General features: G+C 42.1%; 1 protein-coding gene across 1 annotated transcript in view; it reads left to right on the top strand.

Annotated features, from left to right (window-relative positions):
• Positions 1 to 5,912, top strand: part of LOC311228331 (ephrin type-A receptor 7-like) — a gene marked incomplete at its 5' end in the record, with an annotated part of 32,632 nt that extends 26,720 nt beyond the window's left edge. The window contains 3 exons of the mRNA XM_084314240.1: positions 51 to 244; positions 1,009 to 1,164; positions 1,957 to 5,912. Of these exons, the coding sequence (XP_084170366.1) occupies positions 51 to 244; positions 1,009 to 1,164; positions 1,957 to 2,071 (465 nt within the window). The 3' untranslated portion in view covers positions 2,072 to 5,912. The remainder of the gene's footprint in view (positions 1 to 50; positions 245 to 1,008; positions 1,165 to 1,956) is intronic.
• Between the last annotated feature and the right edge of the window lie 12,196 nt (positions 5,913 to 18,108).

The raw sequence follows: 18,108 nt of genomic DNA, 5'->3' as shown, positions 1-18,108 counted from the left end.
TAAAAATTCCTTCAATTCTAAAGTCTATTATGTTTTTTTGTGTTCTCCAGGTCATAAAGGCCATAGAAGAGGGCTATCGTCTTCCTGCTCCCATGGACTGCCCACCGGGTCTACATCAGCTAATGTTGGACTGTTGGCAAAAAGACAGGGCAGAAAGGCCCAAATTTGATCAAATAGTTGGTATCCTCGATAAGATGATTCGCAATCCCAATACCTTGAAGACTCCAGTGGGAACCTGCACGAGGTGAGGGAGCCACTCGTCCCATGGATAACACTTAACCACAACAGAAGGAAACCTTTTCGACTGATGTGACTCTCGATGTGGCGTACTATTGCTACGCACAAGTATTCAATTGCAGTTCTAGTGCATCAGTGGACTATTCCAAAAGCCTCCGATGTTTGATTCATTGAGCAGCATTCAGAGATGAAAGATAAGTCCTAGGGAATCAATAACACAAAGCAGCTTCTATGGCTTTATGGTCAATGCCAGAGTTATTAAATCAACCCTCACTGGGACTCACAGTGCGGTGGGAACTCTGCACCAGACTGTGACATTTGTCAAATGAAATTCTATTTGCAGTCAAAACAAATGTTCTCTTTGTGAGATTGAGAATGAAACCTAAACATGGTCAGAAAGCACTTCCATTTATGGAGACCATTTGAATTTTTTTATAAAGAAATATATATATAAGTATATCTAATAATGAACTGGGAGTTATTTCAGACATTTTAGTGTGTAGGATTCCCACAGGATTCCCACAACTATTATAAAAACCATATTTTGAGAGGAAGAAAAGCTGAGGTGCTGCATCTGCTTATGAATGTGATATTGATTGAAGACTCAAATTACATCAGTTTGTTCCTCACTTGCAATTTACTGCGCAACTGATGGACGCATTTGGCGGCCGTCTCATCGCCAGCTTGTGTGATTGTGTCTTCTCTTTTTTTTGCGTGTGAAATGTTTCCGTTTCACATATAGGACATAAATATCTTCTCTCCATCCTACAGGCCAATTAGCCCATTGTTAGATCAGAGTACGCCAGACTTCGCTGCTTTCCGCTCAGTGGGAGAGTGGCTGGAAGCCATCAAGATGGAGCGCTACAGAGACAACTTCACAGCAGCTGGCTACAGCTCCCTGGAATCTGTGGCCAGGATGTCAATCGAGTATGTAGACCCATCAACAGCATCCAAGGGGTTAAACAACGGGGGTGGTTTGGGGGTTGGGGGTATTCCCGAAGAGTCTCAGAGTACAGGGAACACCTTGATAAACCCTTACAATAACCTTATTATTAAATAAGAGTTAAGGTGAATTAAGAAAGGGATGAACTTTCTTAAACACTTAAAAAACAATTACACAACCCCTTAATTTAAATGAAACTCCTTAATTTACTTGACACTTCTCCCTTCAAATGACTGATTAAGGTGTCTAACGCCTGACTGAAATGAAGTCATGTTTAAGGGGTCTGCAATGTTTTAAGCACTCTTTGATTTCTATTAAGGGGTGTGTGCATAGATTCAACGATTCCCAAGGCATTTTAAGGGATGATTCTTCCCTAGGAGTGCTGACCGGAGGGGGACCAATTTGCCTCTTCAGTCATAGTGGAGTTTATGCAGTGGAGTCATGTGATTTGAAGGGTGATGCCGAATCAGCACTTTTAATGAATTTTTATTCTAATCGTTGCGATTCATGAATAAGGCTGACACATTTTTAAATTCCCATTTTATCCCCGTTTTCCCATTAATTAAAATCCTGAGGCTATAAATCTAGCTTGTTTGGCACTGCTGTCCTATGGTCCAGCGCTGTGATTTATGTGTGGACGTCCTGTCTCTCTTCTCTCTCTCTCTCTCTCTCTCTCTCTCTCTCTCTCTCTCTCTCTCTCTCTCTCTCTCTCTCTCTCTCTCTCTCTCTCTCTCTCTCTCTCTCTCTCTCTCTCTCTCTCTCTCTCTCTCTCCCAGTGATGTGATGAGCTTGGGGATCACTTTAGTAGGCCATCAGAAGAAGATCATGAGCAGCATACAGACTATGAGGGCCCAGATGCTACACCTCCACGGCACCGGGATTCAAGTGTAACAGACTTGTAAAGAGCCCACACACTGGGACGGGGCTATAGCAAGCAGAGGAAGAAGAGCTACCGGGAGACACGCTCGGGCAGTGACCAGGGTAATTGTCAAGAGTTAAAAAAAAAAAAAGAAAAAAAAGGACATCTGTTAAAATGTCTTTTGAGTCAGCTGTGTCTGGAGCGAAATCATTCCTTTGTTCCCTGGCAAAGGATTTTTCTTGGACGCTCCCCCCCCCCCCCCCCCTCTACAAAGGGGGCGCTGAGGAGAGGAAAAAAAGGGCAAAAACTGAAAGAAAGAAAAAAAAACTACCTGGATGGGATGATTTTTCCTTTTTCTTCTGCGCGCAAGTTCTTAGGAAGTTAAACCACATATCAGATGGAGCAGAGGAGTTGGATGCTTAGAACATTGTTACTTTAACTTAATGAATGATTTTAAAATCCACACTAGATTTCACATAAAAGAGAAAGAAAAAAAAAAGAAAGAAGGGAAAAAAACTAAACAAAATGTCCTTTTTGCTGTGCTTTTCAGTATTTTTCTTTTCTTTTTCCAGTTTGTTTATTTTGTTTGTGTAAACCACAGTGATATGATGTGGTGAATACCGTAATTCTTTTTTTTTCTTTTGCTATTTCGTTTTCCTAATATTTGGACTTAACAACAGGGTAAACTCTCTATCTGAAAGGTAAAGAGAGATCAAACGCAAGGAGTTTGTTTGAACTTTTTCGAGTGAAAATTTTTACTGTAAAGGTACATTGACCAGTTTGTGCTTGAGAAACTCTGCGGCTGTTTTAACTGTTTGCAGTGAGTTGTGCTTTCCTCCATATGGTGTTAAAGTGACAATGGTCATTCTTCACCTTGGCTTCAGAGGTAATATTCACGTGGTTGTTTTAGGCTTACAGGAGTGGTTTTTGCTGTATGCTTTTTTATTATTTAATTTATTTCAGAAACGTGGATGCTCACATTTCTATGACAAAATTTGATCTTTCAAAAAAAAATTGTTGTTTTTTGGAATGACATGATGACTCCCAACACACGACACTAAGGAGGCAATGTGTTCTTAGAATGAACGTAAACTTTTATATCAGAGTAGCAATATCCCTTATGTTCGTGTTCACGACAGGAATCGTTTTGGTTTTTATTGTCCCAAGTGTTCCCATTCAGAACGGTTTTAATTTTGTTTAGTTACTTGATAGAACATTTCAGCACTATTGAAAGATTGTATTGAAACTTTTATGTTAAGTTGCAAATGGTTTTGCCATCCGAATGCCTAAAATACTATGTTGCACACAGTATCTGTTTTTAGTGCATAGTTCAGCCGTGAATGCATTTTGTTAAGGATGAATTTATGACAAGTTTAAGTTCTAGAAGTAATACTGCCTTAAAATGTGTTAGAATAATGTATTGCCACTATTTTAGGCACTTCAATGGCAATGCTTTATGCGGCTCAGTTAGATGGAGGTCTTTATTTTAAGGTATAAATGAATAGGTTCCCTATTTTTTTCCTTTCATCCTGAACTTTAAGAGAGGAGATTTAAGTGCATGAACACATTTGAGTGCCACGATCGACACAGTCAGTGTAGGATAGATTGACCAAACAGAGCAATAATTACCAGGTAGAAAACGGCCCTCAGCCAGAAGATTTTAAGGTGCTAGGTGCAGCAGCGGCAAGCCTTTGGAAGAACTCGGTCACCAATGGGGAAAATGAATAGCTGTTTTGCGGCTATACAGATGGGTGGTTTGGAAAGTGTTTGGTGAAACGGCGTGCTACAGTATGCTATCAAGTGATCAAATAATCATGTCACGCCGGCCACGGTGTACGACGACACGCTGAACACTTTCAAAGGTGCGACAGGGCACGGGACCACGGAGATCTGAGTGCAAGGGGCACGCGGTGGCTGCGGATGTCGAAGACACTATTTGAACCGGTGGAGAGGTGCAAATTAGCTGCGACGACATCGCCTTCTCCTTCCGGGGCACGCCGAATTCCACAGAACCAATCTCACCACGAGTCTTACCCCACGGTTCTCTGTGAAACCGCAGCACCGTGCGAGATTTCCCCCGGAGTAATTTCTGTTACCGAGCTCATCCTCCGCATATTCCTCCTCCCGCCCCGTCAGGCTCCATAGCCAGGAGTTCCGCTCACTTGTTTATTCATGTGTCTCTCCGCTCACCCTTCACAAGGCGTATTGCCTTAGTATATAACATGCATAAGAAGAGTCTCCGAAGATCCCCTCCTCATCCTCCCTGGGCCCCCTTTTGTATGGTAATCACAACACAATACGAGGGGGGAATGGGCTTGAGAAAAGATGTGCTAAAAAGCCAATTAATCTATTTTGTGCCATCCGTCTTTCGTTCTCGTGTAAAAATGAAAAGAGAAAGAAAAAAGCCATTGATGTTGAAAGTGTTTTCAACACGGTGTCCCTGATGAATGCTTTCCCATTTCTCGTCCATAAAACGTAAGGAAAAGCCGTTATTCAGCTGTCATGTGAAGAGGGCAATATTCACACACACACAGACACACACACACACAAAGTCATAACACACTCTAATATTGAAAATGCTCCCCGCTTCTGTGACCCGATGATAGATTTGAATTTTCAAAGGCAATCCCATCTACATTTTAAAAAGCTCTCATTTGTGGAAGAAGCAGAGCATTGTTCAGTAAAATCAAGCTTGTGCTCGTTGACTCGTTGAACGTGTGTCAAACCCAGTGGAAGTTTGCGATGTTCTCCTAGATTAATTTCCATTGTGGGTGTCAATCCAAAGGGACTGTCCCCAGCGTTGGGGGGGGGGGGGGGTGTTACCTAGGAATCAGGACCTGCCAGCTCTGAGCCCCGTGTCACAAACCCGCTCTTTATCCATAGAGCAAAGCTCAGCGTTTGGGCCCAGGCCAAGCCTTTGAATTGAATACCAGTGTAAAGGCATTCAGTCAGCACAAAACTACCCAGTTCACAGGCAGCAGTCAGTCCCCCCGTCCCCACCCACTCCGATCTCAAGCGGCAGGCCCCTGGAGGCCCTCGCAGTCCAGAGCTGAATGCCTCTGTCTCCGTCCCCTCTGGCCAAGCCAGGGGCCCCCTGTAGACACAGCAATTTGAGCCAAACTGAGATTAAGGTTGGGATACAATTGATTATTTATATGGATCATCTGTAACCTTCGCACCCACTTCCCACACAGAGTCACCTTACTATCTATTGTTGCTTTGTCTCTCATCCAATTTATTGTTCAGGTCGCTCAACGCAGGAAACTAGAAAGTTGAGGCGAAGTCGTGGCTCCGCTTCAGCGATATTTCGTCGGACCTACAAGTTGTGAAGGGTTGATGAGGTCGACTCATGGATAAGAGAGATGTTATTCAATATGACATTATTTTTCAAACCTTGTGGTCATAAACAGTTGGAAGTAGTGGACACCCCTTTGCAAAGGTGGTGGGTGATTCCAAAGAGTTCAGCACTGTTGATTGTGTCAGAAAAGATCAGAGGTTTGAGGGAAACTTTGTATATGTTCTAATTGTAAAACTTGTACATTTTATTTATATTGTTGTTTTTTACACACATTACTCAGTAGTGAGCTCTGAATACGTTGAAAATGCACTATATTTTTCTATCTCACTTGCAGATGATTATTGTCACCCACAAGATTTCAGTTGTACATAGTTCTTTTTTTTTCATTTTATTTAATTTTTTTCATTTAGGACCAAAGACAGCTGATAGGATTTCCATCTTATGGTTTTATTTTGCCTCTTAGTTTTAATGTACAGTAATACAATTTGTCAATGTATTATTTATTTTTCTGTGATGAGAGTATTGAGAATATTCACTGGTCACTGGTATTTTCCCCAACAGCAGAACTGTAAAATCATTTAATTAGACTATTTCTTGTTACATAGACAATTCCTTTTGCTTTGTAACCTTTGTAATAGACTGTACATATATTTTTGGAAATATAATACAATCTCTATAGAAATGCTTTGTGTCGTGGGAGTTTGTTGTGTTGTTTATCACGCATTCGGACTGATCTTTATATGTACAAATGATGCATTACAGTGTGTGTGTGTGTGTGTGTGTGTGTGTGTGTGTGTGTGTACAGTACACATGTGTATGAGTGCATGCACATACTTGTATGCACATACATGATGACAGTCTAGTGTGAGGCTGAGGAACCGGACCATCTTCCTTTTTTCTTTTTTTCCTTTCTTTTTATTCATTAAGACCCATCCACGGGGAATCCAACAATGGAACTCATGGATTTCTACAGATTAAATCTCAGGATATTCTAACATTCATTGGTGTTCCGTACAGTGTAATCTCAGTGTAATCTCAGCACCGTGTCTCCAAAAGCTGCTTGAATGTCATCATGAAACATTGCATTCAAAGTTTTCAGACAAATGTGGCCTCTTTCCACGTATCTTCCTCCATTCCCATTAATTCCAGCGGTACGCTCTGCGGCTAATCTCTGCCATCTTGCATGGAGGGAGAGTAATGTTTGGGTTATTCTGTAGACAGGAGGCACACGTTCTTCATAGCGGTAGAGCCTTCTGGTGCCGTAGCCATGTCTGACGATCCATCTTGAAAACTCCTAGGTGGGTTTAACTTCTGTCCAGTTATGTGTCAGTGATGATGAAGATTGACCTCATTGTCAACTTAAACAAGGCAATTGAAATGGATCTTTCTGCATATCTTTCATACAGACCAGTATATACAGAGACCACGTACCTTTCTTCAAAGGTCAGGATAGGTCCCCTGCAGGGCAACACCCCTTTGCTCAAGGACACTAGGTAATACTAGACACTCTTATCGGGATAAAACCAGCGACCTTTCAGTTACTAGTCAGTCTCTTTACCTCTGGGGCCGTCCTGCTACCTCGTACATATGATCAGATTAGATTAGATTGTACTTTATTATCATTATATTTGCATACAACGAGATTTGGGACTCAAACTTAAGGTGCAGTAGTGGAATATAAAATCACACAGGTAATAAAAGAGAAACATAAAATACTATACAAGAAACATAGAATACTATACAAGAACCATAAAATACTATACAGAAACATAAGATACTATACAATAAACAATGTTACAATATATAAAATAACAATATAAAAAATAACAATCACAGTGTCAGACGGTAGTGTTAATGACAATGTTTGATGGATATTACTGTCTGACTGTCCGTCATTGCACCATTGTGATTGGACAGGTAACATACAATTCAATACTGCTATGTAAACTCAAAAACAAATCTACATTTTTGCTCCCTATGATCCAATACAAACTGTACTATTGTATACAGAACAGTAGAACCTGGAGGACTGCCAGAGGAAGAGCGGGGGAAAGAAATCATTTATATACAGAAGTCAAACATGGACATTGAGATGAATGGCTTTACGCTGTGGGAATTGATGACGATGCACATTGCCTCCAGGGCCAGCCATAGATTTTGGGGCGCTGAGCAGTATTGGATTTGGAGCCCCCTACCCTATGTGCATCATAACCTGAACCCCCCCCCCCTTCATACAGCACCTATATGTGTCTGAAAAAATATAATAATAAACACAAGCAGGCCTACAAATAAGCACACAAAGAATAAAAACAACAATAATCCAGTCTTGTTTCTCTGGAACGCGAGTTATGACGTGCGCATATGCGCAAATCGTTCAGGTTGCTCGCCTGAAAACTATTATTTCCAAGTCAAAGGTAAACACGACCATATAGATGTTTCTTCACAAAGTCATCAAGGGGGGGGGGGGGGTCGTTTTACGACGCTGCGATCATTACAAAAGCATGTTTTATGATGGGGTTCGGTAAAATAGACAAAATATACGTTACCTTTGTCAGCAGGTACTCCACTCTCGTTCCAAGTGTCTTGGATCAGAACAGGATCAATACATATAACGTTAGGTGGCCCTCATCCATTTTGTCTTCTTCTTCATCATCTCCAATAGTTCGCTCGCCATTGCATTGCAGGCTACTATTGTGCATCGGAGTGCTCGGGCCAGACCGAATAGGTTTTCTCATCGGCCGGTTTGACTATAGTATTTATATGATTTACCAGAAGTGCTGAGTCCAACATTGTCTGGTGAAAACGCACCTTATCATCCATAATCATCATCCATATCATTCGTTTTGTCTTCTTCTTCATTATCTCCAATAGTTTGCTCGCCATTGCATTGCAGGCTACTATTGTGCACCGGAGTGCTCGGGCCAGACTATACCACGGAGCCGAATAGGTTTTCTCATCGGCCGGTTTGACTATAGTATTTTTATGATTTACCAAAAGTGCTGAGTCCAATGTAGTCTGGTGAAAACGCACCTTAGTCTGGTGAAAACGCACATAATCATCATCCATATCATCCATAGTTCGCTCTACAACTGTACCAAACTGTGGTATTATGGATATTAAACATGCTGGCAGAGTACATGCATCCATGTTGTCGTGAACATTTTAATTAAATAAAGAAATTCCCTATCCATAGTCGCCGTGGGAAGAGATAAAATAAAAAATAAAATCTGTGCACGGAGACCAGCAACAATTTTTTCTAACAGAAACCCATTGGGGGGTACGTCAGCTAGGTCGGGAGGTGACAGGGGGTGCACGGCCAAAAAAGTTTGGGAACCGCTGCTCTAGGCGATCGCCATTGTTGAACGTTAGTTGGCTGTAGTTTGCTCAATGCTGCTCGGCACGCTCCCTAGTGCTTTGAGTGCTCTCGTTGCAGCGTGGGGCGGCCCCACACTAAACTGGCCCAGTTCAAAAGGTAGGCGATACTGCCACATGTCGGGATTCGATCATCATTGCAATTATAACGTAGCCAGAGGTCCAGGAAGCAGTGTTGGGAAAGTTCACTTTCTACATGAACTAGTTCAGTTCACAGTTCAACATTTTAAAAATGAACTAGTTCAGTTCATAGTTCATAATTCAAAAAGTTTAACTAAAGTTCATGGTTTAAAAAATGAACTAATTTAGTTCTTTTTTGTTTTTTTTTTATTTTAATTTTTATTATAGATTTTTCACGTACAGTTACTTACATTACAAAAACACACATTGGGACAAGGGGGGGGGGGGTCCTCCAGTTCATCTCTATGCCATCATCCACACCATAAGCAAGCAAAAACAAAACAAAAAGAAAAACAAGCAAAAAGGAAAGCAGACCAAGACAGGCACTGTACAGTATTGCACTTGCCTCGAGCCCATTCACATGTAGACATACATATATTTATTTTTTCCTATCCTAGGTCTGTCCATACAATGGGGCACTGGGCCTTTAGAAGGATCCGATACATTTCAGCAGGAAAATAGTCTAATAGTGGGGCCCACACCTCCCGAAAGGAAGCGTTGTTGCCTCTATGCATTGCACAGTGTCTTTCATGGGGTAGCAGCACACCAAGATCTCTCTATACCACATTTGTAAAAATGGAGGCTTATCCTTAATCCAGTTTATCAGAATGCATTTCCGGGCTGAAAGTAGAAGTTTATCAAATAGTTTGAATTGTAAACTCTTTTAAATGCAATACGCCGACGTCTAGAGTCTGACTCTGACTGAGCGAGTGCTGCTGCAGCTCTCGGCTTCTGCGCGCAGATTCCTCTGTTCCACTGCTTGTTGTGAGAAGGAGTCTGATGACGTAGCAGGGGGTGACAGGCGCGTTGCCAGATCGGGTGGTTTTACGCATAATTTTTAAGCCTGTTTACAGTGTTTTAACTGAGTTTTCGGCTGAAATGCATTATGAAATATGGCACATCTTTGAACGCCGTTATAATAGAGTGCTGAGAATGAACGCACTTTTGAACTCTGTTACACAGGGCTGAGAATGAACGCGTTCTCAATTACGTTCATTTAGCGGATATACAGTACGTTCAGTTCAAGTTCGCCCAAAATACGAACGCGTGCATGAACGATCGTTCATTGAACGCGTTCAGGTACATCACTGCCAGGAAGACTCAGAAAGAATAATAATCATTTAAAAAAACGGAAAAAAAAATAAAACGAGATTTCTTGTTTTTGGCACTCAACCAACCGCTGGCTTTCAAAGTCGAGTTTTTTGGCGCTCAATGAGTTAAGGACCTATTTTTTCCCTACGGCTCCTAGTAGCTAGTTATCAACATTTTCTTCGTTTGCGGAAGCAGCTCGATGTGCATGCTTGAATATGTGTGGTCCATGCTCAAACTATTGAGAAGCTAGGGCAATATGGTACTACAGGAGGGCGATGGCTAGAAGGTATCCACATTACAGCCGGTTGCGTTGCATGGTGGACTCCTCACATGACCCACTTGAAGTCGGAGATGCTTTATGGAACTTGTTATGTTTGTTTATGTTTGAGGAGACCTGTGATGTCATTTGTACTCATGGTGGTGCTATTCTCGCAAATACATGAACAGCTTGGCTAATCACTTGACATTTGAAATGTGTTGTCCCTTTGTGATATCCTACTGATGGTACCGATGTGCATTAAGTAGGTAGTTGATAAGCCATGCCATGGCAATATAGGCAACGTTCAACCGTCACCCACAGTAGCATGTTGAGTGTAAAGTAAAGTGGGGAGAATATAAGCCTTGGTGGAGGTCTGCACTCTACTGAGTACATTTTTCTAGTTCCAAATTAAATATATCTGTGGGGAATATCTCTGTCCATGTAAAATAAAGACTGTGCCAAAGTGGATGTTGGAAAGTTTAATTGTTTTTTTTTGGAATGTTATAATGACAAAGTAAAACACATTTTAAGCCAACTCGGCCTAATTGTGAAAACACATGATAAATTATAAGTTATAAATTGGATTTCTAATACAGTTTAATGTATTTTGAGAGTATTGTTCAGAGTTTAAGACAATGAAAGTTTAAGTTAAAGAGTTAAGTCAGCCATTATAATGATTCAACGCCAAAGACATCCAATTTCTTCTTTCTTTCGTCCGTGATGGGTGCAGTCTTTTCTGAGACATCATCTAGTTGTACGGCATACCTGTATCCTCCCGAGGTGGCAGGTGCAGTCGAGTTGGACCACAAGTCTGCTAGTTTACTCCATTTTAATAAGTGAATCATGATGCTGATGGTGATGATGATGATGATGATGATGATGATGATGATGATGATGATGATGATGATGATGATGATGATGATGATGATGATGATGATGATGATGGTAATGATTTGATGACCAAGATTTACTTTGCGCCAGTTGAAGCTGAACCGAGACACAAACTGGGTCGGTAGGCCGGCTTTACTCACACAACGAGAACGTAAACAGCGCACAACAACCCAACCCTTGTGATACATTCTTGTGATACCCAACACAACCACGTACAGCTAGTTTGTACTGGCGCAGCCCCTTTCAACCAACCCAAAACAGAGACACAAATACGCAAACGGAAAAACTAAGGCTGGCAAAGAAAATATACATACTGTACATGTCCTTTTTCAAAAGGGCAGCGCTTACTGGAAAATAAATCTCTAGCCTTTGTTAGATCTCACCAGAGCTTGAAATACAGACCCATTTTTGTTCCAATGTTTTCAAACAAATAAAACATTCACAGCCTCAAAATATACGGAAAGCTCATGCTGTCACACAGTCAGTCCTTATATCAATAGCTCTCAGTCAATTATTTGGAGGCAAGAAATGTGTCTTCAATCTACGTCAAGATGTAAAAACAAGCCGTAGCGGATTAACAGTGACACCATTCTCCATATCTTGGTTTGGGCCTTTCGGAATTGGCCTGGTAAACAAAAAGGAAATCCATGTCCATGACCTTTGTGGCGTCTTTTCCAATAACAAAATGTTTCTAGACCTATGTTGTATTATCGCCAGTATAAGCAAATTAAAAAGACAGCGTTGAATGAAATAGTTAGGGGCGGAGCTTCCTACAGGCGACATAGGCTGTTGCCTAGAGCGCCACCCAGAGGGGGGCGCCAAAACCTGCCCAGTTTTTTTTTGCTGAACACAGTTTTTGCACCCCCCTCTATATCGGCAACCAATATTTTGAGATACAAAAAAATTATAATAATCTATTTCTTTATTTTTGGGGGGGGGGGGGGGGTGAAGTTTGCCTACGGTGCCAAATGTGCTAGGTCCGGCCCTGGAAATAGTGGTTCAAGTTTCAAGTTTCTTTATTAGTTGTCATACAGAAGTACAGAATACTTTTTTATAAAATGCTTATTTCTGTTATGCTCCAGAGATTGTGCTAGATAAAAATAAAAATAGATAAGTATAAAATAAGTATAGTAAGTATAAAATAGAAGTAAAGTACGTAGACAAAAGTGTTCAATATATACATATATACAATATACAATGCAGAGTAGAAAAGTAACTGAGTTACAATACAATATACTATATACTATACAGTACAATGCAGAAATGGAATGAGGTACAATTTAGGTACAATTTACAGTAAGGTGTAATGAGGTATGGGTTGTAGTGCAAATTCTTTACCAATAAATATAAAGTGTGTTTAGCTGTCTAAAGTGGGTGCTGCAGCGAGTTGTTTGTTTAAAGTGAGTGTGTGCGTGTGGATGTGTATGCTGTGAGTGCATTTGATGGTTGTTACATAGTGTTATTGTCATTTAGCATTCTGATGGCCTGAGGATAGAAGCTTCTTCTGAGTCTCTCTGTGCTTGCCATGAGACTCCGATATCGCTTGCCTGACCGCAGCAGTTCAAAGAGGCAGTTGTTTGGGTGGCTGGAGTCTTTGATTATTCTCTTAGCCTTACTCATTACCCATGCACAGAGTGGGAACTGTTCACTCTCTCAACCGGTGCCCCGTCGATGCTGAGGGGGCTGTAGTCCCTGACCCCCGACCTCCTAAAGTCCACAATAATCTCTTTTGTTTTGCTGACGTTCAGGGAGAGGCAGTTCTCCTGACACTACTGCGACAGATTCTTTACCTCTTCCAGGTAGGCCCTCTCGTCGTTTGCAGAGATCAGGCCCACCACTACTGTGTCGTCAGTAAATTTGATGATTGTGTTGTTGTTCCGCTGTGCCACACAGTCGTGTGTGTCCAGGGAGTAGAGGAGGGGACTCAGAACACAGCCCTGGGGGGCCCCTATGTCGAGAGTGATGGATGAGGAAGTGCAGTTGCCTGCTCTCACCACCTGGGGTCTGCCCGTCAGGAAGTCCAAGACCCACTGGCAGAGGTCCTAGTTCAAGCCCAGGTCCCTGAGCTTGGCTATGAGTTTGGAGGGGACTATGGTGTTGAATGCTGAGCTGTAGTCGATGAATAGCATTCTCACATAGTTCCCCTGCCTCTTGTCCAGGTCACAAAAACAATCCTATGGCGTCCTCCGTGGACCTGTTGGGGCGGTATGCAAATTGCAGGGGGTCCAGGGTGTTGGGGAGGGAGGAACAGATGTAGCCCTTTACTAGCTTCTCAAAGCACTTCATGGCTATGGAGGTGAGAGCTACAGGGCGGTAGTCGTTGAGGCAAGCAGGCTTGGATTTTTTTAGCCTCTGGTATGCGTGCCATTAGCGTAAGAATGATATAAAAAAAATATATATATATATATAATTTTTTATTTTTTTATTTTTATTTTTTTTATTTTTTTTATTCGACTAAGAGGTTGGCAGTCGACTACGGCTCCTTTCGACTGATTAGTCGACCAAACGACTAATAGGGGTCAGACCTAGTTTTGGTTTGGGTAAACTCTAATTGTGGTAGTGGGGATTGTTTCTTCTACCAAAGTACAAACAAAGTCCAGCACTGTCTCTGTGTAGTCATTAATATTATCTGTGTTGTCACGGAACACACTCCAGTCTGCACATTCTGGTGCAGCTTGGAGCGCCTCCTCTGATTCCCCAGACCAAAACTGCACATCTCGCGTTACTACAGGGACGCGTTTGAGACATTGATTATACTGAGGCAAAAGAAAGATGGCGTCATGATCTGACTTGCCGAAAGGACTGGCAGCTTGCGACTTGTACCTGCTCTTAAATTGCGAGTAGCAATGGTCTAAAATATTCCCGCCTCTGCTCCTTCACGTTGCCTGGATCACACCAATTGTTGTTCAACATGAAAGCTATTCCACCTCCCCGTTTCTTCCCAGATTCTTCCTCCGTTCGGTCTTTGCGATGAATGAAAAAGTGATTGGCCGGTTGAATGGCGTGGTTTGGGATGTCCGCCGTCAACCACGTCTCGGTGAAGCAGAGAACATTGCAGTCTCTAACGTCTCTTTGTAATTGAATCCGTGCGCCTAGCTTTCAGTTCCACAGCCCAAGTCCTTCCGTTCCACAGCCCATTTCCTCGTATTGTTTTCATCTCTCTATATTAACGTAGCCCGTTTTCATCTCTCTATATTAACGTAGCCCATTTCCTCGTATTGTTTTCATCTCTCTATATTAACGTAGCCCGTTTTCATCTCTCTATATTAACGTAGCCCATTTCCTCGTATTGTTGTCATCTCTCTATATTAACGTAACGCGCTATTCATATCAATCGACATCACATCAATATAAATAACGTATTGTTTTCATCTCTCTATATTAACGTAACGCGCTATTCATATCAATCGGCATCACATCAATATAAATAACATATTGTTTTCATCTCTATATTAACGTAACACGCTATTCATATCAATCGACATCACATCAATATAAATAACGTATTGTTTTCATCTCTCTATATTAACGTAATGCGCTATTCATATCAATCGACATCACATCAATATAAATAACGTGTTGTTTTCATCTCTCTATATTAACGTAACTAGCTATTCATATCAATCGACATCACATCAATATAAATAACGTATTGTTTTCATCTCTCTATATTAACGTAACTAGCTATTCATATCAATCGACATCACATCAATAGTTAGTATATTGATGCACGGCAGTAGCAGTATAGCGATGCATGGCGGTAGTAGTTAGTGCATTGATGTGCTAGTTAGTTAGTATATTGATGCACGGCGGTAGCGAGTTAGTTGATAGTTAGTAGTATATTGATGCAGGTAGGTAGCTGATGTGATGGACTTGTGGAACTGAAAGAAGTTCTGAAAGTTAGGAGCGAGCGTTAGGAGTAACGCGATTGGGCGTTGAGAGAAGCGTCCAATCAGGCCGCGTAAACCGAACGCGGAAGGACAACCACCTTGGGGAAAGTATTCACACATCCTGGTCGTTGTAAACAGCGACTCCTACAGGTCGGTCAGGGCGCCTGCACACCAAGGGAAGGGACTGGTGAAGGTAGTGTGATCCTCCCACGCATTACACTTCACCAATGAGAGTCCACGCTGTCAGGTGAAAAGAGGCTGCTGGCTGTCTCCTATGTATCAGAGGAAGCATGTGATAGACTTCAGGGCTCCCTAGACCGGCAAGTAGGGGGCAAATGCGGGAATTGGCATAACGACTAAATTGGGATGGGAGAAAAATACAGAAAAATAGGAGGAGAAAAAGTAGATAAAAAAAAAGAAAACTGAAGTAAATATTGCCATGTAGGCTACCATCAAAACCAAGAAAAACACAGGGACATGACCCCTTGGCTCCATCACAGCAGAACACACCAGACACAACTTGTTCTCCGCATGTTCTCTTTTCCTCTGACTCAGTGAAGCCTAGGTGGTCCTGTTACTGGTGTAAAAGCATCTTCTGGAGTAATGCAGGACTAATGTTGCTGGGAGCAACAGACTCCTGCTCATCTAGGCGGCACGTTGGTGTAGTGGTAGCCTAAGCTAGAAGGGTTCGATTCCTGCTTAGGGACCAGGTTTCTGCGTTGCCAGGTATCCAGGTGGGGTATTTCCCAGGCCTTTCTGTGTGGAGTTTGCATGTTCTCCCCGTGCTCGCAAGGGTTTCCCCTCCCGATAAGAGAAACCCAATGGAAAAACATGCACAACAGATCGCTAACGCTGTTCCGTTCCCTGACGAAGACGGACAGGAGCACTTGGATTGGTCCCCGGGGCGCGGGCCCACGCCAAAGCCCCTATCTACTCCCGGCTGCCCTTGGGGGGGGGAGGACGACGGGATGGGTTAAGCGCAGAGACTCGATTTCATTGGCGACCCAAAGAAAAAATTGCATGTGTGTGTTCCTGTGTGTGCCGCCTATCGCATGTGTGTGTCACTGCATGATGATTAAAGACTTCTTCAAAAGTCCATTTATTATTATTATTATTATTATTATTATTATTATTATTATTATTATTATTATTATTATTATTATTATTATTATTATTATTATTATTATTATTATTATTATTATTATTATTATTATTATTATTATTATTATTATTATTATTATTATTATTATTATTATATTATCTCCCTCTTTTAGCTTTAGGAATGACTGTGGTGTCCTTCTGTGTGGAGTCTATGGATTGTATCCCCTCCTCTTGGGTGTCCGCTCCACCCTCTGGTCTGCTGTCTGAATCCCTCCCAGTCATAAACTCTGGGGGGATTGGCTGCGGTTAGACTTTCGTTTCGTTTTCAGATGAGTTTCGCCGCAACGTAGCGGGAGGCGAGTCACACTTTCGTTTTGTCACCTGAGCACAGTGATGTAGTACACTGCCAAAGCAGTAGGTGGCAGTAGGTGGCGAACATGAAGGCAATTTTCAACCAATCATAACTTGAATGTGCCAATACACTTCCTGCAAAGAAAATGTCAACAAGGCGGGCACCGCCATTTTTGCCTATTTACCCAATGCAGCTGCCACTATTGTTGGCAACAAGCTCTGTAGGCTTCAACCTGGAAATCAACCTGGTGGCATCGTGCACTTGATCAGGGAGCGTGGACTGCTGTCATTCTTCAATGCTAGTGCTAAATAAGATGCACAGAGTACATTTAGACAGTACACAGCTGTTGATCTAATATGGAGAAGGCCCTCTCAAAACAGAGATTGGCCCACTCGATTTCTGATACTATCAGTTTGGTTTATTCCAGTGTCGGCTATAGACCCCTCCACAGGTCGCACAGAACCACCTCTATGCTGATGACTCTAAAAAGGGGGGGGTCAGGTGTGGAGGACTTAAGCTTGGCCCTTTGGTTTTACCTAAGGGATTTGTCGTCTTCTTCCCTCTTGCACTCTGTGTTGCATTTGGTGATGAAGGAGTGCAGAGAGCCCCCAGGATAGTCTATCACCTCAAAAACATCTCCCGTCTCCGACCATCACTCTCAGATTCTGTGGCTGAGACCCTGATCCACTCATTCATCACCTCCCGGTTGGACTACTGCAATGGTGTCCTGTTCGAGGTACCCAGCAAAGCCCTGGACAGGCTCCAGTAGGTACAGAACTCAGCTGCCAGGGCTCTCACTCACACCAAGCCCTGGCAACACACCACCCCCACCCTCATCCACCTCCACTGGCTCCCAGTCAAGTTCTGCATCGCTTTCAAACTCCTGCTCCTCACCTACAAGTCCCTCCATGCCCTCTCCCCCGATAGCTGTCTGATCTCCTCCACCAGCACACTCCATCCCGGAATCTACGATCTTCTGATCTGGGTCTCCTCTCCATCCCTCGCACCAGGTTGCAGACTTTGGGTGACAGAGTCTTCAGTGTGGCGTCCCCTACCCTCTGGAACTCCCCCCCCCCCCCCCCTCTTGAAAGGCGCTATACATTTTTTATTTATTATTATTATTATTATTATTATTATTATTATTATTATTATTATTATTATTATTATTATTATTATTATTATTATTTTATTATTATTATTATTATTATTATTATTATTATTATTATTATTATTATTATTATTATTATTATTATTATTATTATTATTATTATTATTATTATTATTATCATCACTGTCCTTGGTACTGAATTCAGGGGGGCTGGAAACATTCACTTAGGTAGTGAATACTGTAAAGGGGGTCTAATTTCTTTCCGAGCTCCTCACTGTTTCTAAGTTACAGTAGAAGGAGTCTTCCCCAGCCAGTGACCTGCCCAGTTTGAACTGATGCTCGTTACATGAGTAGGTTCAGAGGAAGGTACACTTTCAGGCTCCGTCTCATTACACTGGTTACCCATAGTCCTTTCTTTGACGCGAAGCACTAACAATATATAACAATAATCGTTACAAATGTAAATAGATAGAGTTAGCATGGAGCTTCATAGCTGAAGCCACCAAACCTATCTATAAGTATAAGT

Source organism: Notolepis coatsorum (genome assembly GCF_963971535.1).
Source record: "Notolepis coatsorum genome assembly, chromosome: 5".
NCBI classification, from domain to species: Eukaryota; Metazoa; Chordata; class Actinopteri; order Aulopiformes; family Paralepididae; genus Notolepis; species Notolepis coatsorum.
The sequence above is the reverse complement of the archived record's forward strand: the minus strand, read 5'-3'. Positions and strand labels throughout refer to the sequence as shown.